The 27,246-nt window shown below is 38.9% G+C and overlaps 1 protein-coding gene across 1 annotated transcript in view; it reads right to left on the bottom strand.

Annotated features, from left to right (window-relative positions):
• LOC144524114 (teneurin-3) overlaps window positions 1-26,261 on the bottom strand; it is a 72,364-nt gene extending 46,103 nt beyond the window's left edge. Inside the window, exons 1-7 of the mRNA XM_078260138.1 lie at window positions 26,046-26,261; window positions 18,373-18,498; window positions 16,369-16,583; window positions 9,549-9,759; window positions 8,354-8,455; window positions 7,093-7,287; window positions 4,453-4,653 (exon numbers count right to left, since the gene is read on the bottom strand). Coding sequence (XP_078116264.1) covers window positions 4,453-4,653; window positions 7,093-7,287; window positions 8,354-8,455; window positions 9,549-9,759; window positions 16,369-16,583; window positions 18,373-18,498; window positions 26,046-26,217 — 1,222 coding nt within the window. The 5' untranslated portion in view covers window positions 26,218-26,261. The remainder of the gene's footprint in view (window positions 1-4,452; window positions 4,654-7,092; window positions 7,288-8,353; window positions 8,456-9,548; window positions 9,760-16,368; window positions 16,584-18,372; window positions 18,499-26,045) is intronic.
• Window positions 26,262-27,246: the final 985 nt, after the last annotated feature.

Here is a 27,246-nt window from a genome sequence, read left to right as displayed (position 1 = left end):
TCTTGATATACGGTGTTATTACTTGTATGGGTTACAGCAAGAATAAAGTCACTTAAATTCTCAGTGCTTGACATTTAATCTGTAAACCATGTACTCCACAATACAGCGCAGCAACACAGTACTGTCAGCTTGCATTAAAACAAATTCAAACGTAATGAGTGCATGTCAGAATGCACTTCAAAGAGATGAAACTTTAAACAGAAGAGCAAAAAGAAACTGTGCGTGTGTGTCCTTATGATGGCAGATGGAAGACATCTGATTCAGTTCTATTTTATGTTAAAAAAAAAATCAGCTCAGCAAGTCATTCTGGAGGACTTTAATTAGCTAATCAACAAATGGCTCCAATCAGTGTAACAACTTTTTTCCCCATCTAATTGACATTGAAGCTTATGTAATGTAATTTTAATTAGACATGGACAGTGCACAATTGAACATTAACCCTGTATAAAAACAAGGAGGGATGCATTGTACCAGGTTGTTGCACCATTGCTATTCCCCCCCCTTAGTTTCTGGACAGGTAGATCATCGCATCGGTAGGTTATCAAACAATGTGTAAGTATTGCTCTGAATAATCACAGTGAAATGATACAAAATGCATTCTTTCCATGTCCATGAAAGAGCAACACAGGTTGTTATTGTAATTTTTCTTCCTGAATCCACTTTAACTAATCTTAATCTATGAGTGAGAAGTAACTTATTAGGCAACTTTATTTCTCCATGGAGTGCAGAATAAAATAAAACCTGTCATTCAGGTTTTTGTGGCTCAAAAAGTCTGAAGTCCAAGCAGAAGAACAGTAAAGCACAGCAATTACTTTGAGCAACACTTACAAAACAACCACTTTTCAGGTTTTACATATTCTGAAAGCTCATTTGCATGGAGTCTTGGCAGACTGATGCAAGGGTTAGGGATTTAAGCAGGCTCTTATGTGTGGACTCCGAGGGATGTTAGAGCAACATGATTTCTTCAAGTACGGAGCATTGAAAACAGCAGAGCATCTGTTATGAATCCGTGCTATCTTCAGAGAAGTAGAAATCAAATGATTGAATCCATGGGTGGCAAGTAAATCAGTCTGTACCAGGCTAAAGCTAACGCTCAACAAGCTGTGGCTTCTCTTGTAAGAGAATAAGAAATGCTCATTTGCTGGAACCAAGAGCTTCGATCAAAGCTTTTGAACAGAAAAGCCGTAAAGCTTTCCGTCGTGACAACAGCCGTCAGTGTGCTAGAGGAAAGTAGTTCATGTATTTCCTCAAATTTTAAATTCTACAGTAAATGTATATAGCCCCATAACCGAAAAGTTTGTGACTTTATAAAACTTGGTATAGCCTGCCGGAAAAGCAAATAAGCCAAGGGACAAACTGCCGCCCAAAATGTAACAAGCCATGGATAAAACATCTAACCATTTTGTTCATGTAATTTTTAATGCCAATCTACCCCCCCACTGCTTTACACACATTCCTCCATGACTGAGGCTATTTTAGCAGTCCATTTCCAGCACTCTGTATAGAGTTTTCCTTCGATTGAGAGACCTTGGATAGTTCTGATTAAGTCGGGCTGACACTGTAGAATATTAAGCATGCCTCTGGAGGGGAGTCATTTGATTCCAAAGGGATACCTCCTTCCCATAGAATCTATGCAATCAATTTTTCATTAGTCCAAACGTGTTTATCTGCCTTTAACATGCCCCTGACTCGAGCTGGATAGGGGTTGTGGGCGGTCGATCCATGCTACTCGCTTGTTAATTAAAGTTTATTCAATTGAAGAAGAACCGCAGCATTAATTAAGAAGGAATTCTCCACCCACCCAGGTGGGTAAACTGTAACTTCTGGATCACACTAGTTCAGTCAGTTCTAGTATTGACAAGCCAGATATATCTTGCTGAGTGAGAGGATTGTGCCTGGAATGAAAAAAAAAAAAAAAAAAAACTTTTTAAAGCGAGACAAAAGAAAAGAAAAAAATCCCTGCCGACCAAAACAATCATTCTTCTTGGGCACCGACCAAACAGGCTGCATGCTGCTTCAAGTGGTCTTAACACGCATCTATCTCAAACACACCATCCAGCCTCCTTATGATTTAATTTTCAATTGAATTTCAGCCAGGAGAAATACGTTTAACAGCCTTTTATACTATCAGAAACAAAACTGCAACTTCTGCTTTTAATTGTTCAACTCAGCGTGGCCATCGTGTCTCTCTGGGTTTACCACATAGAGAATGAGTCTATTCTGAGGAAGGAGACGGGACTTAAATCACCTGAACCTCATACACAGATAACAGATGGGAGGGGCCAGCCTTTGAACTAACATGTCACCTACCTGTGTCGAAAGCGAAGCCCTCTGAATACAAAGCTGGTAACAAATGAAGACGCTCTGCTGTGGACAGATGGGATACACGATTGTCTCCTCTCCTCTGAAAAAGCTGAAGCTGCTATAAAACACACTGGCAGCGGTTCTGAACAAATCTATAAGTTTTAAACAACACACATTTGTGTTGAAATTTCAAAGAGAACATATGCTGGGTCTCACAAGAATAATGTGCGGAGTCAAAGCTTTGTTATCAGCATATGCTCGGTTTCAAAACCAACACGTGCTACAAGTGTTGATTGCCAAATTTTAAGGATGTGATCACATGCATAGTTTTATTTATTTATTCCAAAACATAATGACGCTGATTTAGTTAGGGTCAAACTACCAAACTGCAAGCAAATCAAAACTCAGTCTAATGGTTGTCACAGAGATTTACAAGTTGCTTGATACTGATAATGAATAGCCGTTCTTGAGAAAATGTTTTTTTTAATTGTAACTTCTCCGGTGAACGTAGTGTAGTTAAGAACACTAAATATGAGCAGCAGTCCAGACGGAGCTTTTTCCTCAGTCCTTTCATTTGTTTTTCAACAATTTCCAAGCATGGTGACTCCTGGCTATCAGATATCAACATCTGTCTTCTCATAACAACAAAACCTTTTGTTATGGGTTCATGCAGATGCTATCTGCAGTCGGTCCAGATTCCTTTCTTACTCCTACTTGGAGAACAACTAAGAGGTTTGAGGCATTTTGTGTTTGTGTTGCGAAAAGACATTTAAAGTTGTTGTTCTCACATAGATTATTGTAGTTGCTTAAAAATACAGAGCTTGAATTAACACATCCTCTTCTTTATAATAATACTTTCTTTTCAATGTGGAATTACTGAAAATATATATGTCTCCTAAAATGTTATCCCATAACACCAAAGTAAAACTTTACTGAAGGTGATGTAATGTAGGAGAGATGTAACCGTGGGCTCATAAAACACAGCACTGACAGTACTGTAGCATGTATGCATAGCTCATGAGATGAAAAACTTCAGTAAATCAGGCTCCCATCTATCATCTTTGGAGCAAATCCAGACTTTTCAATTAATAATGTTGTTTTCTGCATGTGTACATATGGGGGAAAAGCTGAAAGATACTGATGTGACGGTCTGCAGTATATTATTCAACAAGCTTCATTTCGAAATGTGACATATTCATTTAGGAAAAAATAAAAACTGGTCTTCAATGTTCACTAAATGACATTTCAAAAACAGACATGATTAATTACCTAAATGTGTGATTTTCTATCAATTTCCCCACTCATATTTCCAGATTCCAAAGCTGAATAATAATGACCAAAGTTTCTTAATAAGACACCCACGTGTAGACATAATGTACTGTATGAGATAGATCTTTTATTTCAAGCTACAGCTTGTTAATAAAGGCTTATGCATCTGCTGCCGTGGACACCTGGTGTCTGCAGTGTCTGTGCACAGCACGTGGGGAGTTTATTTGGAGTAAATACAGAATTTGGTGCCAGTTACATGTTCAAGAAACTGAAACATTATCTACAAAAAAAAGGCATTATAGAATTGACTGCACTGTTTGCAAAGATTTGTTAGTGCTATACTAAGTAAAACTGCACTAATGGCATCAATAACTGAATGAAATGAACAACCTTGGACATACTCGGAGTAGATCAATATGGCTTTTAATTCTTTTAAAGCCAATGTGTAGACTTAGGTAGTTTCACAAAAGACTGAAAAGATTGTCACACTAATAGTAGTCAATTGAAAGAAAATTAATTTGCATCTATTTTGATGATCACTTAAAAAGTAATTTTTTCAAATGAAAAATAATTATCATAATCTAGTTCCAGCTTCTTAAATGTGAAGATTTGCTGCTTGTCTTTTTCATATGTGATTGTTAATTTCATATATTTGAGTTTGGGACAAACTTGAAGATGTCAACTCGGGCTTTAGGAAGGTGTGATGACCATTTTTCACTATTTTCTGACATTTCATAGAACAAAATATAAATGGGGGAAAATATTAGCAGATTAATCAATAATGAAAATAATATTTACTTGCAGCCCTACAGTGTGTCACCTGAAAAGGCTACACAAAATACCTATATGTGATGAAATGAAAGTGGATTGTGTTCTAACCTATGGAGCAGTCGGCCCCTGTCCAGTTAGCCTCGCAGATGCAGGTTCCGGAGTTAGTGTTGAAGGTGCCATGACTGGAGCACTGTTCTGGACAAGTGCTCTTCAGGATCTCACAGCTGATCCCTCCCCAGCCCGGGTTACAGTGGCACTCACTGTGATGACAGGCTCCGTGACCGGAGCACGTCGGGTCCACACAGTCGACTAAGGACACAAAAGTGACGACGACAACAATGTTAGTTTACCACTTCTAGACAGGACATCAAACCTACTTATTAACGCCGGGATACTTTGACTCTGCTACCTACGGAACCCCGGAAGTGACATGGAGGAAAAAAAAAAAAACACTGACTAAACTTTTGCGAGATCTTGACTTTGTTTTGCGAGATCTCTAGTATACTTTTGTGAGATCTTGACTTTGTTTTGCGAGATCTCGAGTATACTTTTGTGAGATCTTGACTTTGTTTTGCGAGATCTCGAGTATACTTTTGTGAGATCTTGACTTTGTTTTGCGAGATCTCGAGTTTTATTTGCGAGATCTCGAGTTTCATTTGCGAGATCTTGCAAATCCAACAATGCGTATGAGACAGGATACAGCGTTCGGCGCGGAGTCCCATTCATTCCAATGAGAGTGCTCAAAAGTCAATCATGGAGCTCAGATCTTCCGCGTTGACTGGCCCATGTCGTCACCATGGACATGTACATTAGCAACAGTTTGTTTGTGTTGTCGTAGCAACCGGTAGCAACGTGCGCATTCATGAGCTTCTCTCTCATGTCTCTTACAAGTATAGTTCGTTCTCTTAATACATCCATGGTATACGTGGCAAACTCATGAGCTCGCCGTTTCATTGTATAAAATATTCACTAACGTTAAACACTGTGTTTTCGTTGTTCCTGGTCGTTTACATGTTTAACTTTATTACAGACAATAGGATATGCAGTAAATATATTGTATATTGCTAGTCATTGACATCAACAGTCAACAACAATGTTCATTATAACACTTCACTTTGGCATGTATTAATTAGTAATGCTTATCAAAATAAACAATGGATGTTTTGAGAGAACCAAGGCGATGTAATCACTATGTCTGTAGTAACGTTATCTAGGCATATAGCTATGTACAGTGTTGCCGTTCTCTTAATACACCCATGCTAGCTACCGCTGATGTTAGCTACTAGCCGATAGCCCCCGCAGTTTGGGAAACACTAATGACGTTACATCCACGTTACAGGCTTTACAGCATACATACATCCTTCGGATGTATCATAACATAATACCATGGATGTACTAATAGAACACATGGTGAATAACAACCATTAGCTATATCCATTATTACAGCTACAGGACCTCGAGAGAACTGTCATATGAGCATGCGCAGTCCCGCGGGTCTGCTCGCATTTATTATGCGGTTCTCATCATGGATGGTGGAGAGGTGGAGAGGTTCTCATACGCATTGTTGGATTTGCGAGATCTCGCAAATGAAACTCGAGATCTCGCAAATAAAACTCGAGATCATGCAAAACAAAGTCAAGATCTCGCAAAAGTATAGTAAGTGTTTGTCCCCAGTACATGTACAGTACATTTTTTTTTCTTCTTTTTTTTCCCCTCCATGTCACTTCCGGGGCTCCGTAGCTACCAGCAAATTTAGAATGTGGAAGAACTGCCAGATGATAGCTGGTGAGCCACAGCTGAAAATGTTGCAGTGTTTAGTGGTGGCTGGTAGTAATTTGCCACCCTATGTTCTACTACTGTAGCTCCTCTGCGGTATATTATAGGGTACTTACAATATACTGACAGCATAATTATGTTCCATTATAGGCACTAGGAAAAGGGGCACAATTAGTGTCTAGACAGATATAATCAATTACTATTAACAATTTGCAGATCAACTTGCTGATCTAGGTTAATAATTGGCAATTATGACCAACATAATCAACCCATAGGGATAATTTGCAACAACGTCATTGTGCTTCCTCTGGAGCTGATTGCTCGTTGCATTTCCACATTTGCTTGGACACTGATATTGATTATTTACCTGAACTAATTCATCACACCGGAGCCCTTACATGCAAGCTTGGAACTACAAATGATAACATCTCCCATCTTTGTTTCCTTCCCTTATTGCTTCACTTAAAAGAAAACCACAGTATACTCCTTTAGTAAACTCAATAGCTTTCTAATTGTAAAGTCAACGAGCCGCACATGTAAATCTGAGCTGATAATTGTCTTTTGTCTGCATGAGGATCAATAAAGTTAAACACAATGAAGACAAGGGGGAGGTGGAAAAGGTTGACAAGAAAGAAGAAGAAGCTCTTTTTCAATAAACGGAGGAACAGATGCCATTGACTGATCGATTTTAACAGGTGTCTTCAACTGTGGAGCAATCCAATAGGTGACTGCGTCAACGGGCTTTGCACAATCTGTTCCAGGTTGTACCCTCATGTGGTCTAAACACTAAGAGGGAGTTGATTCATACACACAGTATCAATAATAACATCCAAAGCATTATCCGCTCGGTGGAGTTGAAAACACCCGATTGTTTCATCAATGGACTGTGTCGATCCCCACTTCCCCTGTGTCGAGCTTCACACAGAAGTGTGTTGCATCTAGCTGCTTCCAAGTTTCTTTTTCCCCATTTACCTTGTTCACAGTTGGGTCCTTTGTGGCCGGTGTTGCACACACAGTTGCCCGCCACGCACAGTCCGTGTCCCCCGCACTGAGGATCAATACACTGGGAGGCAGGAACGTCACATTCAGTGCCCTTCCAGCCACTGTAGCACTGACAGCGCCCCCTGGTGTACTGGCCATTGCCGCTGCACAGGACTGGACAGGAAGCTGAGGAAAGACAACAGATTTAAATAATTATTCTTTTATAATATCAGGGCTGGGGGTTTTGGTATTATTTTTTCCAAAAAGCAGATGTCAAATGATCTTCAATGATATTTCTTTTTTACTTAAAAAACAAATAGTTTATAATAGGCAGAGTATGATGAGTCTGTATGTTAAATATGAAGCTGGAGAAAGATGCCGACAGCTTAAAGATTGGAAACGGGGAAACAACATCTGCCTCACAGCACCTCTACATCTCACTTATTGACACATTAGATCTTGTTTGTTCAATCCGTAAAAAAAAACAAAGCACAAAAACAATAATTGGTCAGTTTACGCAGGGCTATATGTCAGCTATAAATGGACTATTTATTTAATGGGAGCAGTTGCTAGGCAACCAGTGGAGACTTCAGGAAGTTACTGGTCACCTGCACATTACAGCTACATATATAGCACACAGACATGACTAACTGTTGGCAAAAAAGTCAAGAAACACAGTTCCAATAATTTCAAACTATTACTTTAAACTCAGGCATATGGACATGCAGACAGCTTTGCTTTGGCCAGATTTTGACATATCCGTTTCTGAGATTTTGGGCGTTACTCAAATACAATGGATGTGAAAGGAATTTTTTTTTTGGTGCTCAGTGCATAAAATTTATAACGATTTATTAATGGCTGATTAGAGAGAAATTGAAAAATAAACTTGCCAGTGCTTTCCAGTAGACAAAGTACGTAATGTTGACAGTTTTTCTCAAACATAGCTATGCCATTTCTGTACTGACATTCCTTATAACTCATCAGCTGACATCAATATGTCTGCAATGAACTTTTATTGGCCAATATATCGATCTAGCTGCATGAGACACCATTTGTGAAGCTTTGCTTTTAATATTTATTTTTTAAATGCTTTGAACACCATAGACAAGTTTCCATTAAACCACATAGTGTTGGAATAAAATCAAAAATCTCAAAAACCTGGGTCAATAAAACCACACCAATTTGCATTGCTGGATACCACTCGAGATTAAAAAAAAGTACTATAACAGTACTATATGAGCTTAATAATTACCTCTGGAACAGTACGGCCCTATGAATCCTGGGAAGCAGTGACATGATCCCGCCACACACTCTCCGTTCCCGTAACAGTTGTGTGTGCACTCGGTGACAGATTCTGTTGGTACAGCAGTGAGAAAGTCCAACTATTAATAACTCATCGGATTGTCATATTACAGCAAATCTGAAATTCCTCCTTAATATGCCATTTGACAGCTGTACAGTTTAAGAAATACTGCGAGACAACCGAGACTAACTTTTATTTTATTTTTTCCTGCATGAATCTAGGCTTTCTAAGCATCCCTTTTCTTCAGTACTCGTATCAGGCATGGCATACATTTACAGCTATTTGTCCATCCACGTCCCACTAAGGTCTAAGCCTCCATAACACGTATGCTGCAGCCCGACTCTTCCCATCTAAGCCATGTTAAGTAAAAGCCACGCAGGCATTTTAAATTAGACCAAATAATTCAATAATTTTTTTGACAAATTTTGTGTGCTTTCCTCCTGTCTCCTCTACTGTCTCATCCTCCCCCCTCAACCCCTTGAATGACTGATCATGCCAAAGCCATGCATTCTCCTGAGTGTTTACAGCTCAAATCCTCTCTGAGTTGAAGTTAATCTGACATATCCTACAGACAGATCTTGTGTTCATTCAACAGACCATCGCTCATGAACGGCACACCCAAAAGACCAGGGCCCTCATTTTGATCGGTGTTAAGAGGGCAAACTTTTTTGTTATTACTCTGACTTGTATTGGATGTTCATTGAGCCAGTGTCGGACCCAGGCAATTTTGACCTCACACATCAATACCTTCATATTTGTAGGGTTGGATCAATGGAACTCCCCAAAGGAAATAGAAAAATGTTAACTCAACCTTAGTGTTTTTCCTACCGCAAAACCCACAAGGAAATTTCACAGACTTCAGAACGCTGAAGAGGTTGTTAGGAGGGAAGATCAATGCGGTGTATGGTCTCGTATTATAGTGTTGAGCACAATTATCCACTACCCTCCAATGGAAACTTAGATCTGCCTCCTAGGTTGCTCAAAGTTTAAACAAAGCTCAGTTTGTTTGTGTGGTCGCCAGTTTCCAACAACCTAACTGTTAGTTCTTGCAGGCGCAGCTGTTTAAGGAAATCAAAGTCTTCCAAACATGCCATTACACATAATTCCAATCACACTCTTTAGCAGCAGATGTGTGTCCTCGTACCCTGGATGATGGTGTTATAGGATACTGTCTCCGCGCTCCGTCCGTCATTATAAAACGCCAGGTGCCACACCCCTGCGTCCAGGTACTGGATGAATCCGGCTTGGTGGACGGTGACCGGATGATCCAGCCAGGCCCTTGTCTCTGGTTCACTTAGAGTCCGATGCTCTTTGGCGATAAGCCGGCTGCCGTCCAATAGCTCCACAAATTCATACTGCAAAACAACACCAAAAACAGATTCCGACAGATGCAGATGATTGGTATTTTAATGTTGGTATAATTTAATCAGGCAGTAAAGAGGCAAGATAGTTTATATTTGCTTCTATTGGCTGCTCTGTATGCAGCACCTCTAGTGATTTCCCTAACTTTGAAGAGGAACTCTTCAAAGTCGTAATGCAAGACACAACCAGAACAGGTTTGTGTACCCAGCAAATATCTGAGTATAATACATGTTGATTTTTCAGTGACAGTTATTTGGAATTGATAGATGTTGTTTGGAGAGTTGCTTGTGTACTGATATGAGATGATATTAGCTCTGGGGCTAATGCTGAAAAATATTCCAAAATTATATTGTTAACTCTGACAGGAGTGCACTTAAGAAGACTCTGGCAATGTGTTTATTATAATCTGTTACATTAACACTCATAATGTACTATATAGCTGCGTGTGCTTAAAATTCAGAGTTATTCACTGCTAGTGTACCTGAACAAAATACATATAAAAGGATAAACTAAGTGAAAAGGTTTCTTCAAAGACATTTATACACATTCATCTGCTTTTAATTAAATGTGATACAAAACTGTGTTTGATATGTTTTGTTTTACTGTTTGTTTTAATATATGTAATATATGTACTCAACACTCCCTGAAACACGATTAAGATACTGAGTGGACTATCCTGGTAAAATAAAAAAAAACTGAATTGAATATATCATATAAATAATTTAAAGCAAATATGTCCTTGTTGCTAAAGTATAAGGATTTTTCACTAGAAACTAATGTGGAAGAGGTGTTTTTACTGTCAGTGAATAGCACCGAGTGAAAGTCAAGGTTTTCTTTATATCTAGTGACGTTAATCATGTCGTTAGTTCAGGTAAGTACTGGTAATCTTGCTAGATCTAGAAATAGAAGGCATCATGCTAGCTATGGCTAACTTGCCAGTCAGTCCCACCTGTGAAATCCCCCAACGTTGTAAACACATTTTCGATTAGATATCTCACGTTTTGATGGTAGCCTACTAGCTCCAGTAACAACATATTTGCCTAGTGTTTATTTATTACTTGGATGGGAATGCTGTTCGGCTTTTCACAAGTTTAGACAGCTAGCTAACGCTACGCCGATGTTTTGCTAACGTTAGCGCAACAGCGTTAGCCTAGACTGCTAGGTAAATATTACGACTGCCTTCGGAGTGTCCTATATCTGCGTCCATGTTGTCAACATATGACATGTGTTTCACTTTTCCTCCAATATTATTATACACATAATAAAGACACATGGACTCGGTTGAGACCAAAAGCCATATTTTGCAACACCAGTGGCACAGACCGAGACCATAAACAGTGAACTGAGACGGGGCTTTCGTCTGTCGTCTCCCCAACGTGACGTAATGCAATGCATTGTGGGGGAAAAGAGAATCATTTCAAACCGCTGTAAAAAAGCACTACTTTTTCGTATTTTATTCCATTTTGTGATATCCATTGTATTTGATGTTGTTGGGTAACAGTTTAAATGTTTATTACCAACAAGCAAATTGCGCAAATTCATTAGAAAATAAACCCTGCAACATGGGCTTTAATGTTCTTTTTGGCCTAGCAACCTTTATAGTTTTTTTTCACATGCTGTTGCAACAACTAGTAACGTTAGAAAAACTACAACACCACACCAGATCTAGCTAGATCGGAAACAAAACAACAGGTACGCTGCACACACTTGTTTGGGCTTGCGAGCCGACCAAAGATTAGTAGGCTAACGTTACGTTTTGAGTGGATGGCGAGCGCGAGACGCCGAAATGGATGCCAATAAGATTCTGAATGGAAAGTTTACTTTTAAAAAGTTGCCAAATGGTTCCATTGACAAGACCAAAGTGATCTGTGCGTTTTGTCATTGTGAACTGAGCTATCATCGCAGCACGTCCAGTCTGAAATACCACTTGATGGCCAAGCACACACCTGATGCGAATTCTCCGCCCCCTCGTCAAAGCCAGGCGACAAAAGCACAAAGCAAGCCAATCCACTTTTCAATGTTGATAAGAGCATTAAAATGAGAAAAAATAATTGGACAAAAAGAAATCTAAGGACATTTAGAATAGATAAAAATGCGATTAATTGCGATTAATTGCGAGTTAACTATGACATTAATGTGATTAATCGCAATTAAATATTTTAATCGTTTGACAGCCCTAATATATATATATATATATTAGGGCTGTCAAAATAACGAATAAGAAAAATAAGAAAAAATAACGTGTTAAAAAAAATAACGCGGATTAATCCATTCCATATTGACGTTTGACCCGGAGCCGTTCTAGCCACCATTGGACTGTAAAATGAAGGAGGGAGACGAGAATGTGCTGCCTGGATAATTAATTGGAACATTTACTTGTAAAAATCTTCGTCCTGCCAACCCTGGCTACCGAAATCTGGTGCCACTGATATGTCTGCGCTTCTCTGTGATGCTCTGAAGACGATACAGGTAACACAAACACCGCTGCACTTGACGCTAGTTAACACAATACTCGACAGCAGCTGACATTAGCCTACCGCTAGCTAGTAGCTGGATTAAACACGGTTAAAATGCTGACAGCTAACGCTAAACGGTGTAAAGTGTGACTGTGTTTTACTGTAGAGGATTCAACACCGGGATGTAACAATCTGTAGCTGCCGTCGGAGAAACAACACAGATGGTGCGTTCAATGAAACTGGTAAACTACACCCTCATGGTGCATTTGAAGTTATTGTAAATGTCCTTTACCATCTGGTGGTTGTTTTTGTCATTCAACAGCAATTTACTAGAGAAATAAGTTATTGTTATTGTTCTACATTATTATTAAATCATTTAATTTTGACTATATGGCCTTAGCAATAAACAAGCCATTCTTTAATGTCACCAACTGTTGTTTAGTACCCTTTTTTTTCTTTTCTTTTTTTACTTTCTTAAAAAGTATCGGCACCGTTAATTATGTATGCGATTAATTTCAGTTAATTAATCACAGAGTATGTAATTAATTCGATTACATTTTTTAATCGATTGACAGCCCTAATATATTTATATATATATATATCCAATATTACAAGTAAATGTTCCAATTAATTATCCAGGCAGCACATTATATATATATATGTATATATATATATATATATATATATATATACATATATATATATATATATATATATATATATATATATATATATATATATATATATATATATATATATATATATACATATATATATATATATATATATATACATATATATATATATACATATATATATATATATATATATATATATATAAAAACATAGAACTGTATATGCCTCAGGCTTATTTTTATTTTCTCTTCTATATATTTGGATTGCAGCATAACAGTCTCTCTATATTTCTTTCAAGCAAACATTGATTTACGGGGTAAACAAGGAGTAACGAGTCATTCCTGCCAAGTGAAACAAGTAAAGCGGCACATCTGCTCTCACTGCACCTGCTCAACACCTGAATCTCATTTTGACTGAGGCTATAGGGTACAGAGCACTGCAGCAGAAAGCAGTGCAACACGAACCAGCAATCCCCAAACAGACTATAGGCTGCAGAGGAGCACAGCAGATGCAGACAGATCCCCTAGCCAAGGGAGTTGTAGCTACGCAGATGTACTGGGCCTATCGTGAAGACTCATGGTGGAAGAGAGTCTGTGGGCTGCTTAGAGTGTGATGCATTTAAATCCATGGATGAGGCTGTTTGCAGAGAGCTTTGATGAACTGCAAAGCCATTGATTCTTGACTGATGCCCAGTTGAGATGGTTTTTTTTCTTTATTTAAATTTTAGACGTGTACATTTTATAATAAGTAATATAATTTTGAATTATATTACATGGCAGTACATTTAAAAAAATACCAGATTGAAGAGTCCCCTTCAAAATCATTATGTGAACATTTCAGAAATGTTTTTAATTTTTCTTTCCTCATTAAAAATGTAAACAGGAAATAGGAAACTATAACAATTTAACATCTGATCTTTAAGGCCGCATTAATCATTTTTTGACTACTGTATGTGTAGTATGATTTTACTCCAAACCCATTTCTACCTAAATCTGCAGCTCTATTGAGATTTTAGCCTCTTTCAGTTCATTGCAATGGTTTCATTGTCCGTAATAAAATCAAAATAACCCCTCACAAACCAACCCAATTCCAGAAGCAGCAGAAAGCTGTGTTCAGCAAATAAAATAAGGAAAGGCGATGATAAAACCATTGTGCACTACCTACCCAGCACCACATGGCAGACAGACAAAATTAGCAACCTGCTAGTAACTTCTCACCGCTTCTTAAGAGTTGTTGGAGAAGAAACCAGAGCTCAAAGAGGAGTAAATGTTGGACTTCACTTATTAGGTGGCCAGAAACATACGTAACTCCAAATGAATGCTGGTGTTGCTCTGTTTCTGCTTGATGTGTAAGTCGGCAACTGTTGGCTAACACTTTGGCAAAACAACTTAATAAGCTGGTCATATGTCAGCGATTTCAATCTGTCATCTTGTTATTGAGTTCTTCTCTGCCTAGTGTGGCCAAAAAAATAATTATTGCAGGTTTAAATATGTGCACAAGCCTCATAGAAACAACATGGGCTTTGAAACTATTGAAAAAAAAGGGACAAAGAATTCATTAAAACAGCATTTAATGCTCAGCAATGTGACAAACCCGGATCCAAGCAACCTTTCAGTTGACTTGCAAACGACAGGAAAGAGAGCATTGGGCGAAGGGCAGGGGAAGTCAACACTGTGATTTAAACCCTTTTGAGTAGAGCAAGGGGGCAGAGGAGGGATATTAACCTGACGGAAGTTGACTTCTTTGTGCTGTTGGCTTGAGGGGAAGTAATAAAACAGTTCATCCCACGAGCCCTAAACCTCCTGGCAAAGTGCGTACATCTCGATTAGCCGGTGTGAAAGCCCCCCCCCAACTCATCTTAATTCAACAATACCAGTGAATGCAAGTGAAATAACAGGCAAGAGACCAAGCGTGGAGAGACTGCTGGATGCCCTAGGGACAGAGGAGGAACACTCACAGCCTGCAAATTCTTCAGACTTTAGATTGAGTGAGTTTGAGTACAAAAGTTTATTTCTTTTAACTTGTTTGGTTTGCATCAGTACAGACAGACACTCAATAGCAGATGGAGGAAGTCTCTGTTTGAGAAAGGTGGAAAGCCTTTTGCACTTAAATGGTGTCTTGTATTCCAAGCTGTGAGTACGACAAACAGTCAATATCTCTCATTGGGGTCTTTCATGCACAGTTAAGTAAATGCATTGATTCGTGCCCCTGGTCCCTGAACAGTATGTAATTGTAATTTAGAGGTGGCCACAATAGACACATTGTCCAGCATTGACAAGCTTGAGTCTCTGTGTATCAATTGCAAGAGACATAAAAGCAGCATCTTGTTAATTAGTACCCTTTGGTCTTTGATTTTGTTTGGCTACCTTTTTTCACCTTGAAAGTGCAATCCAGCTCACCTGTTGTCACTCGCATCTGACTTTCTTCCATCAAAGAGTGGCCCTAACTGTCTACACTTGAGTGAAGCCCATCTTTACTAAGAGAGAATGTCAAGATGGTGAAGCTAAGAGCTTTTGCAGTCAAGTGTGGTGGAAAATAGCCATTGTCTGAGTGCTTCCATCACCATCACCAGACATCGGACATTTGGATGCCCGGAAATGTCATTCAAGTGACACATCAGACATTTTGGAAACACTTCAATTTGCAAATGGCAGGCATTTAGTGGAAGTGAAAGATGTGCATGCCCACACAAGCAAATCAAAGCTTAAAGGAGAAAACTGAAACTAAACTAGTGCCCGGTTCTAATTCGAAAATGCATACATATCAGGAATTTAAATAAGAGAGCTCTTAAGGGCACATAAGAACCCTATTGAATATTGCATGTATAGTTTTTTTACTTGAATGTAGTTTTGATTCCATCTAGAAACTGGTTTCTTTAAGATGCAGTGAAATGTCATCTTATGGAGCTCAGCGTACATTCTTGCAGGAAGACTTCTAACTTAATCACATTTCTCTCTCTTCTAAAACTGAACAGCTGTTAGAGGCGCTCACTTTCATCTAACCAATCAGAAGCTGCCTTGAATTTCACAAGCCAATCACAGCACGACACCCCTCTTTTAAACCTGTCTCTCTCTGCTGCTCAGTTGTCATTTCAGGCTAAGAACACAACCCTCCTCCTCCCCTTGCTCCTCCGGTCTTCATCCTGCACGGCTCCTGGTTCCTCCTCCGACCAGACTGCCGTTGACTCCTCGGTTCGGTATTCGGGTTCCTCACACCACCATCAGTGTCTAGACTGCATCGGGGGATCACCTTCTGGCTTTCTAACCCCCTAATTCTATATCATTTAATAATGATGGAGTCTAATCTCCAAAGACTGTACATGTCATATCATGCATTTCTACAATAAATCTTTGCATATCTGCAACAAAGTCTCTCCTGATTGAAATATGGCAAGTGATAGATGCTATTTATTTATATTTCAAAAGTTACATAGTTGCACTTGAAAGACTTGTGTCTTCAATCTCAAAGCGGTGAATCTGATTTAAAAACATTTTTAAAAAATGGCTTTACCTGAGTGTGAGTTGGTGCAAGACCCTTTCGTCCATAGACTCCAATAAGCGCATTCTTCTGTACCGAGATGTTGAACTTCAAGAAGCGTGGTTGCTCCATGCTTAGTTGAGAACGCCAGAACACCCCTGGTGGGACGCTCTGACCTACCCTCTTCCCTATGTCGACCTGTCCTGTGTCAATGGAGTTGTTCTCCTGATGAAGCACACTAGTCCTTCCTAGAAGACAGAATCACACCCCCCCACCACACCTAGATTAGTTTTTACAGAATCAAAACAGCACAGTTAAAGTGATATGGTATAAATCAGTCATCACAGATCTGTTCATGCCATCAGCTAAAACCTTCAAATCTAAAATACAGTCTTGGTTTTTGTGCAGATCTTTGGATATCAGTAAATGTTGCATTCTAGCTTTTGCTTTCCAGTGTAATCTTATTCCTATATTTAAGCAGGGACTTAACAATAAGACAGTCATATATTTTTCCAAATGAGCAATGACCAAGAAAAACAGGATTAAAAGTAATGGTTCCCTGTGGTCCATGATGCACTCCTCACCAGAAAAAGAATGACCAGATATAATTGGCTTTTTATAAGACTCGAACAGACCACATGCCCCCTCTTTTCCCTGGTCCTGATGACTCATAGAGTAAGGCCTCATCTCAGATAAGGTCTAAATGGAATCTGTCAGATATACTGAGTGCTACCTTGCCAGAGCCATAACAGCAAATCAAAACAATTTTCCTTAAACTGTGTCCTTACAGCGCCAAAGATGGAGAGATGGCCAGTTTTAAAATGACTCATCCTCAAATGAAAAACTGTAGTCTGCAAGGTGCAATTACAAGAACAGATTTCACTGTTAAAAAGAAAAATCTGTAAAGGGTTTTAAAGTCTTTGCCGTTTTAAGCTCTATTGTAGAAGGAACGCAATTTACAGTTTAGTGTGGCAATGACTTTTAACGTGTTGGATGATGCAGCCTTGTCCTGCTACATAATAGCAACTCAACCTTTGTTCCTGCATCGCGTAAGAGGTGTTTCAGTGTGTGGACCCGTGCATACAGTCACTGTGAGCGTATCTGTTTGTGCCAGACCTCCATCATTTGCATCCCTCAGTGTTGTGTAATGATGCCATTGCCTGCCACTTTAGCTTCAGTCAAAGTGAAGACTGGAAGCCAAGTTTACCTCTGGGGAGAATAATAGCCAGCTATTGATTGCCTTTAAACAGTCCAAAACCTGCCTTATGCTATCTTAATTAGCAGTACTTATGAGGATTTAAATCGAGCCGAGTTTAAACAATTGAGCTTTTGCCTGGCCTACTCAACTCAATTAATGTTTTCGTGGCTATGCATTCTGAATACCGAGAGTATGCTTAGAGATTAATTTGGTGGCTTTTGCTGTAAAGGTGACCTGAGATGGTCTGTCTGCTTGTTGATGAATACACAATGGTCCAAGATTATGATTAGGTAGTACAAAGCTGTCTGGAAGCAGTCAATTAATATTCAGAAGGTGAAAGATCTCAATAAACTGTAAAGGCTGACTGGGCATCAGCCACCGACCATTTCATTCATGAGGCCAAATGGTTTGCTGTTGCAATTTGTCTTTCTTAATCGTCATTTGAACCTTGACTTGATTTAATTAATTTGTGTTATTCAACCTTTTTTTTTAAGTTAGCATTTCATTTCAAAATGTATTTATTAGACACAGCTTTATTTCCTTCATTTCTGACAAGTTATTTTCACATTTCAAGGCTTTGTTCTGGTCAACACCCTACTTTTGCCAAGCCATCAATTTGCTGAATTTATTATTTTCCTCGCTGAAAATAAAAACTTAACCCTGATTGCACATTATATATTCATAAATCAATGCCAATAACCTTGACCAAAATACATTTTAGGGGAAACGGGGAAGCCAACAAAAGAATAAACAGTATCATTTTTGTGCATTGATACTTTTAAGGCTTATTTGTATGTTAATTAGCAGTTTATTCAAATGTCAGTCTTTTATTTCCTCACCGTCAGCAGCCAGAGCTGTCACTATGCTCGACTGAGTGGGCCCTGTCTTCCCAACTCCTCCGTTTTCAAAAGCCGGCTGGTTGTCCAACTCTTGGAGCTGCCAGTTGAGGCCAAAAAGGTGCATTGCTGTGAAATACACAAAAAAGCTTGGGCTTGTAGAAATGGATAAAAAAATGAGAAAATATTTGCAGAAAAACATTCAAGCCACTGGAGAACAAATGACATGTGGGAGAACACAATGGATTGATCCAATGCAGTCAGACAAACACAACATTTTAACTTCCAACATTTCAGTTTTTTGAAGCTATTCTGCAATCGGTGGATTTTTTGTGTAAACACAGCCCTGATAGAGGCCAGACAAAGTCATTTCAATCAATACTAGCAACCCTGTTGCTCTATCATGTTTCCTTGGGGAGCACTGTTCATTAATGTGCCACAGTGTCTGCATACAACAGCAACTGTATCAAAGAGAGAAGAATTTCTATTTTGACACAAAGCTTTCATTTCAGACAAGCAGACGAGATACACTGGAAAAGTCTTAAACTCTCCAAGTCATACAGAGCAGGACGGAGATGCAGCTTCATGTGTGTGAAAGAGTAAGATGGAGGAAGAGACAGAAAGTGAGAGTCTTAAGAAATAGTAAGGCAGTCACAGCAGGAGGAGGAAGTGAGAGGGTTAGATGCTGCACACTTCTCTAGTTGTCTTATATAACTAAAGTGTGTCTGGCTTTCATTCAGCCAAGCTGCTTTATTGTTACAGTATTGGATGTAAGGTGCTCCTGTGAGCGCAGCAAGAGGGCCAATCTCCTTCAAAGTCACCAGCCAGGAAACATGCTGAGGAAGCATCTTGATTTCCGACCATTTGATCTGTGAGAGAAACTTTTCTCCAACACTCGTCGCGCGCTGAGAAGATGGATATTGACTGCAGCAAATAACTTGAGAGGTGGATGTGGGCCAGAGAGGATATCAAATGTGAAGAATACCAAAAGAGAGATTGAATTGTTGTTTGGGCAGTGTATCAAACTGTGCTTTGTTAAGAAATAATGTGTGTGTGTGTGTCTTGTTTAAAGCCTGCTGATGATACTTGGCATTAGTTTAGTGAGAATACACACTGCACTGTCCTTGTTAAATCAAATAAACAGGTGCTCCGCAGCCTTGAATTCTACTTGAGTGGTAATGTTTTGGTAATGTTTTTGTACAGTACATTCAGCCAGCATCACCCTCAGTGTCAGAATCCATTTCAGTTACAGGTGGAACAAACCAGCCACATCACCTGCAACACATATTAGGACTGACTGGTCCATCAATATCTTTGACAAGTCTGAATTTCTCTCTGAATGGACTTGTCTGACAGCACCTCCCTGTTTGTGAAACACGGCAAGATCTGTGAACTTTTGTCTCTTTGTTCTGAATCTTTCTCTATTACCAAGATTCAGATACATCTCAGTACTGATGTACAATTTCACTGGCAACACAGACACAATCTGCAATTTAAAATATTATGCTAAGAATCAGAATTATCTGTCCCCAACTCTGAATCCAAACATACAGTACATTCTCCTTGGCCTGTAAAACTCCTACATTTAAATAGCAACGTTTTCATACTGCTTACTAAGTAAATATCTTAATTTCTTAAACTAACAAGTTGATGACTTTTAACTGAGGAGCTCCAGAATCCTTAGATTCTGGGTCCCAAATTGCAAGGATCGACTGAGGACAGAGCATTAACCCGAAGTGAAAGACCTTTTGCCTGAAAAAAAAAAACTCTTGCAACATGATTGACAGCATGAAATTAAAGCATGTTAAGGTATTACTTAAAAAAATAAAAGGTAGTCTAATCTTTTACTGAACAAAGCCTGCATTTTCAAAATTAGCATTAAGTATTTTGGAAAATGAACCCCTTTAATGTTGAGAGAAAAAAAATCACTCTTTAAGCTGACTGGCAGAAGACAGGACATCACACTTTATCAAAGGAGACATGGAATGACAGACAGTGCTCTCAAACACAAGGGGTTGTTGCCTTAAAGCTGAAGATGCAAAACACTTCTTTTTTTTAATTTTATTTATTATTTATTTGTTTTAATGCTTGCAGCTCTGTGAGGCTGTACCTAGGCAAAGTGGTGCTTTGAGCTCATAGCAAACATCAGCATGCTAACATGTTCATAGTGACAAGGCTAACATGCTGATGTTTAGCAGGTAGTATCTACCAGGCTTACCATCTTAGTATACAAAGTACAGCTGAGGGCTGAAGGTTCTGCAGGTATTTGGCTGTAAACCAAAGTGTCAAATTGAAACTTTGACCAAATGATCGCGCCAGATGAAAAGTCAATCATCACTAACGTTGTTAGAATTTATCCACTAGAGACAATGAATATCTGTAGCAAATTGTACTGCATTTCATCCAATAACTATCAAGATATTTCACTTTAACCTACAAATATCAGCTTGGTGGCACAAAAGTAAAAGTCAGAATCTAAAAACATATCCAGTGACTTGGTTCCTGATTGTAGACTTTAGTTCATTTAATATGATTAGTCCGGAGACTCTCTACAGCTTAACATTGTACACTGACATCTCCCAGTGTCACCACATTTCCATGAGTGTGGCAGTGGGCTCTTGTGTATCAGACACACCACAGAATCGCCAAGAGCCTTCCCCTCTTCACTGCTCTTAGTGCACCAGGACCTGAATCCCCACTTACCTCATGAACAAATTGCTTTGAGGTGAATAGCCCTCGATTTTTTAATTTGCATAAGTTATTCCTGCAGCCTAGGCCAGTTCAATTATTATTTATGGCCCATGATATATCCTCTTCCTGAGCAAGAAGCTGCAGAAGCTAGCCTCTAATCTCGGAAGTCAAAATTTGCCCTGTGGAACACCTTGGCTGACAATGAATGGGAGGTTGAATTTGAACAGGTTTGTTTGAGCTCTGACATCAACATGGTATTAAGTGTAAAGAAGCACAAACACCTCTCCACTGGAAAATGTTAACATGAGCTCCAGATAATCCTGCGGGCTGCTCTCACAGCAGATTACCTATCTTGTGCATATGATTGTTGATGGTGTTGTTACCTGGAAAATACAGCACTGATTATGATATTCTTTGTATGAAAAATAAACAATTGATTATTATTATTATTATTATTAGTAGTAGTAGTAGTATTATTAATTATTCAGCTAAGCAACCCAAGGCATTAAAAACATAAATGTGTAAAATGTGTTTCCTGTTAAAATATACAGAGGACGCAATTTGGATGGCCATTGTCACCAAGCATAATTAGTCCATTTGCCATAGAGAGAGGTGGCCCATCTGGAGTCACAGTGTGCCAACAACAACTTGGAGCTAAACAGCCTCAAAATTAAGATAAACATTGTTTCATACTGGAACCTGCCTGCACATCTCCCCAGAATCATCCCTGGGGGACTCCTCGAAATAAGCCGCACAGCTCAGAGCATGGCTAAGATGTTCTCTGGGACAGTATCTCCAACAACCTCAAATGGAATGACAACATCTTAAACACAAGATTGACCAAGACAAGGTTTGTCTTCCTGGTCCTGTGGCAATTCATGCTATTTCCCTGTCTCCTTCCGTTAGTCTCTGTGGGATTTCTTGAATTTTTTATTAGTATTATATTAGTTTTTGAAGCCTTCCAACACAATACTCAACACGATGAGTGGACCCATCTGTATCATCTACTCTCGTCTGGTAACTGGCACGGCCTTGTTAAAACCAAAAGTGCCCACCATGTCAACCATTTTATGAGAGCCATCACTTTAAGAAACCAGCCTTCACTGAAAGTAATTTGAATAACCCCAGATTGATTTTCTTCTTTTCTGATAAATACATTTTTCTCTGGTACAAGGTTCCAGGGAATTAGATTGCACTTTTGCACTTTTACAAAGCAACTGTTAACTCTCTCTCTCTATATATCTATATATATATATATATATATATATATATATATATATATATATATATATATATATATATATATATATATATATATATACATATACACACATATACACACATATATATATATATATGTGTATATGTCTGACAAATATCAGACAAAAGAAGTGTATTTTCTTATAAACATTTCGATCAGCCATGCTCAGTGAGGACATTGCTCGCTTTTGGTTTTGTTTGAGCAGTTCAATTTCCAAGAATCCACATGCTGTTTCTGCATCCAATCAGAGCATCAAAGCTGGACTTGTTCCTGATTGGCCTCCCCCTGTATCTGAACAATTACTGAAATCCTTCCAATCAGGCCAGTTAAGCAGAACAGGAACTGGAATGCCTCACCTCAGCAGGTTTGCCTCATTTGAATTACAGGACCTCCTGTTGTCAGTCAGCCAGTATAAAGTTTTGTGACACGCTGTTTTTCAAATTCATTAAATAAAAAAAATATAAAAAAACATCTTACCTGAACTATCTGTTTCAAAAATATCATGAGGCATAATAGTCTTAAGCTACAGGACCAAAAAAAAAAAAAAAAAGAATAACATGGTACAGTGAACTTCAAACACAGTCTCATTTTAACATATAACAGATGCAGGTGTGCCTGTATTTGTCTTTGAGTTTGTCTTTGTACTAATGGGACTATGTGAGCTGACAGTGGAAAAGTATTAAAGCACGAGTGCACATTGTATCTATTTGAGTCATTGCACCTGGCAGGTGAATTGGCGGTGGATGAAAGAGAGAGGAAGTGGTGGAAACATTCTCAGACACCTTAGGCAAGTGGCAGAGGGCTGTTTCACACACGCGCAGACAAACACACACACACACACACACACACACACACACACACACACACACACACACACACACACACACACACACACACACACAGGAGCTGTAGCACCATCAGACACTCTGGAATCAAGCCACAAATACAATTCCCAAACATCCAACAGGTCTACAATTAAACAAGACGGTGATTGTTGAGATGAAAATGTTGTGAATGAATTCAATCTGCTAAAACTGTTAGCGACAACAGCTGAACAAATGACTGTTTCGGCTAATTTTCCCTGTGCAAACTGAGCAGATCCGTCATGGGCACAAGTGCAAATAAAAATAGCAACTGATTCCTACACACAGAGGAGCAGCTTAGTTATAAAACATATGTATACATCCATACTAATTTTATGATATACGATCATGAACAACAACAAGTAACAAAACAGTTAAGTCAATAAAGGGATTGTGACTATTGATATTGCACATTTACGACCTCTCCTCCAAGAAAGCGCTTCCCTTTCTATTCACCAATAAAACACTGGTTATAGGATCTTCCCAACAAGCCCATATTTCTCCTTATACAACTGTGTCACATTTCCCCTGCCTCCAAGCTGGATGAATACGTATATATCTGCTCAGGGAGAGAGAGGCACAGTGTAAAGATTAAGGGCTTGGATGACAAGGGAGTGCATGAGGAGACATGAATCTGTAACGGGTTTATTGCTGTGGTCAAGATTCTAAAGGTTAGCAAGAAGTCAGCTTTGACACATGCTGTGAAAAACAATGTCCGAAAGCCTTTCTTATAGGAAATAATGCCCCAAGGAGGGGAAGAGAATTAGCATTAGTTTATGTTCTTGGCCAAGATAAAAGCATTTCCTGTTCCTTCTGACAGAATAAGCAAGTTCTGGTTCTAGCACAACAAAGGCTTTGTGGACCAAAGTCTTTTTTTTTTTTTTAAAGACAAAGTGTGTAGGACTGTTTCCTTTGTAAAAGAGCTCAGCTCCTCAACTTGTGTTTCATTTTGATGTTGTCATCTGTGCTGGCCATTTGAACTGCCTGTTTTAACAGGAACCCCTAAGGACATACATTCTGTGAACTGGGGATCAGAGGTGTGGGGATGATGCACAGCCCCATGTCAATGGGAAACAGACAGAACGTGTCTGTCTTGTCTTGTTGGAAACTGTATTCGGGCCATGTCTGCATATCCGACTGAGAGCTTAGTCAGACAGACGCTACTGAATCATATCAGGACATCTGCAATTTCTGCAAAAGAGAAAAGGCAGTGAAATAGAAATACTCCTGGCAGAGATCAAACTTCATACAGATTAAGAGACATGCTGGCTACATTCACTCTAGGCAGCTTGTCTATCATTTGTTCCGTTTGACCGAATGACATGTCTAAAGATTGTCTAATGCCACCGCAGATAATGGAGTCATGTTTTCTCTCCCTGAAACTGAAAGAAATGTCGCTTCTGGCACACAAACTGCTGGTTTTCATGCACCGGAATGACAGCTTGTGCTGCACCTCCACATCAGACAATAAGTATTCAGTGGCAATATTCATGCCAAAGCCTGTGTATAATTTTGTCGGGTTAGATAGCCTATTTGTTTCAAATGCACAGTGTTAAGATGTACAAATTCCATACTGCCGGCATCTAATAGTGTTAACACAAATTGTCATCCCCTAGAAAAAATATCCTCAGGCTCGGATATTTAGGCAGATTTTTCCCTGAATGGCCCCTCCAGAGAATCAAGGGGATAGTTCTGGTCTAAGCCCTGAGTCAGTACCGATGTTCAGCCTAGAATATCTGGTAATGTGAGCAGCTTACAGATAAGATTCTATCCTGAACTGCTTTGAAACATGATTAGGTACTGAACCTAAGTGGACCAACTTAAGGAGGAACAAAGGAGGACTTTTTTACAAACCCCAATTCCAATGAAGTTGGGATGTTGTGTAAAACGTAAATAAAAACAGGATACAATGATTTACAAATCATTGTATGACGTTGGCATGTACAATACAATGATTTGCAAGTCATTGTATGACGTTGGGACGTACAATTTTGTTACAATTGTTTTTATTTACGTTTTACACAACTTCATGGAATTGGGGTTTGTAAATTGCTACCATGGAGCTGTCGTAGACCGCAAGTTTAAGCCAGTAGGAGTGTGGCCTTAAAGTTATGATGCTAACGTGTCATCAACCATACATATTAGTTGGGGAGAACGTGTAGTAAAAGCGAGACATTAAGAGTGCATCTGTACTTGAGACAGAGACATAAGCAGAGCAGCTTTAAAGTCTTTTGGGGTAGGTCCAAGTCAAGCCTTAACTCCTTGACAACAAGTCCAAGTCATCAGCTAATGAGTCTATATAAACAAATTGCAAGTCAAGATGAAAAGACTTTCAGGTCTGAATGCTGATCATTAAAATGGCATCGTTTATGGTTTTGACATTTTCCTTTTGAAGCTATTTTTAATTGTTTTTTCCTTTGTTAGAACCAAGTCCCTTCAATACAAATGTCTAACAATTAAATATGCCAGAAATGACTTTTGCTGTCTTGTTTCTTTTTATTGTTACAGAGTCTCACATCAAAGTCAAGTCTATAAATGTTTTTGCTTTTCAGTCCCAAATGTCAAGACTTCAGGGAGTCAAGTCTCAAGCAGTCTAATTTTTGTGACTTACTATACGTCTGACTGTGGAAATGTGTGTGTGTGTGTGTGTGTGTGTGTGTGTGTGTGTGTGTTCAAAAGAGACAAAACTAGCTGATGTGTAGCTCTCCTTAATATCATAATCTTAATAATGTCCCATGTTTTCTAATGTTGTTATTTGGCTTTTTGTGATTGGCGAACAACTTATCTGTGAATTCTGCTTATGCATGATGTGATGCAACTAGATTTAAAAATGTATGCCAAACATCTAAACTCATCCTTACCTATGCAGTAGCAGAGAACGATGGACAGGACCACAGCTATCCCCACAGCGATCAGGGCAGTGCACTTCCAGGAGCAGTGTTTAGGGGACTTCTTGAATTTGAAAGCCCCTCTCGACAGGCTGTTTCTGGGCAACGGGCGCGCCGGTGTGGAGTAAACAGTCCCCGTTGCCATGGTGTAACCAGGGGCTGCTGCGCCAAAGAAAGGTGTCGTTCCTGTGCCCGTTTTAAAAAGAAAGTGCCTGTAGAGAGAAAAAAAAAGAAAAAGAAATAGGCAAAAAGGGTATTGTATGAATATAGTAACTGTAAAAAGAGTGATGGTTCAAAACAGCATCCCAAAAGTTAAATGCCAGATCTTCAACTGCATGTGTCCATCTTTGTCAAAATGTTCTTCAGTTGGATAAAAGACCCTAATTTGTTCATGTCCTGTCCCCAATCTGTCCTCAATAGCTTAAACCAATTACATTCAAATAGCCAAATACAAAAAAATAATCACTAAAATACAGTATACTCTACAATACTGGTAACTCCCATGTGTATCACACCGCAAGAGGAACTGGGTTAAATTCTAATATTCATTTTAATCCTGACATTGGAAGAGGTTAACAAAAAGTACCTCATAAAAACAATCATCTCCCACTTGCCCTTTTACAACTGGGCCTTTGCTAATAGCCCATTATACCTGGGGTAATTAAGAGGGTTTAATCAAATGCACTACGGAGTGATCGTCCTATTAACTTTTAAACCCCACGTGAAAAGCTCTTAAGTAAATGAATTAAGCCTTGTTGCCACTCTTGCCGCTACTTAGAGATTAATACCAAAATGCCTCTAGGCTTATGGGGACAGCCAGGGATACTGGACAGATTGACCATGCATTGCACATGTTCCTCCAATGCAGAAATGTAGAAGTGCATTCTTAAGAAGTCCATTTTTGGTTAAAAAATAAATAAAATACATTGCCAAGCAATATTTCCTACTTTGTAGATGAAGTACTCTTCAAATAATAGGTCTCTAATGGAGCTTTAAATTAAAGTCTTAAATTCTTCACCAAGATTACTTTAGGAGTTGATGTTAAAACATGACTCGTGCTGATTAATAATACTAATATTAAAAAAATGTAATAAAGTATTTGTACAACACAACCTTTATTATTCAGTTGAGGTTCGCTTTGCAGGATTTCTCCTTCACACTCACGCACAAAATT

Source organism: Sander vitreus, chromosome 10, assembly GCF_031162955.1.
Source record: "Sander vitreus isolate 19-12246 chromosome 10, sanVit1, whole genome shotgun sequence".
NCBI classification, from domain to species: domain Eukaryota; kingdom Metazoa; phylum Chordata; class Actinopteri; order Perciformes; family Percidae; genus Sander; species Sander vitreus.
Note: the sequence above shows the minus strand (reverse complement) of the source record. Positions and strands in the feature narration are given on the sequence as shown.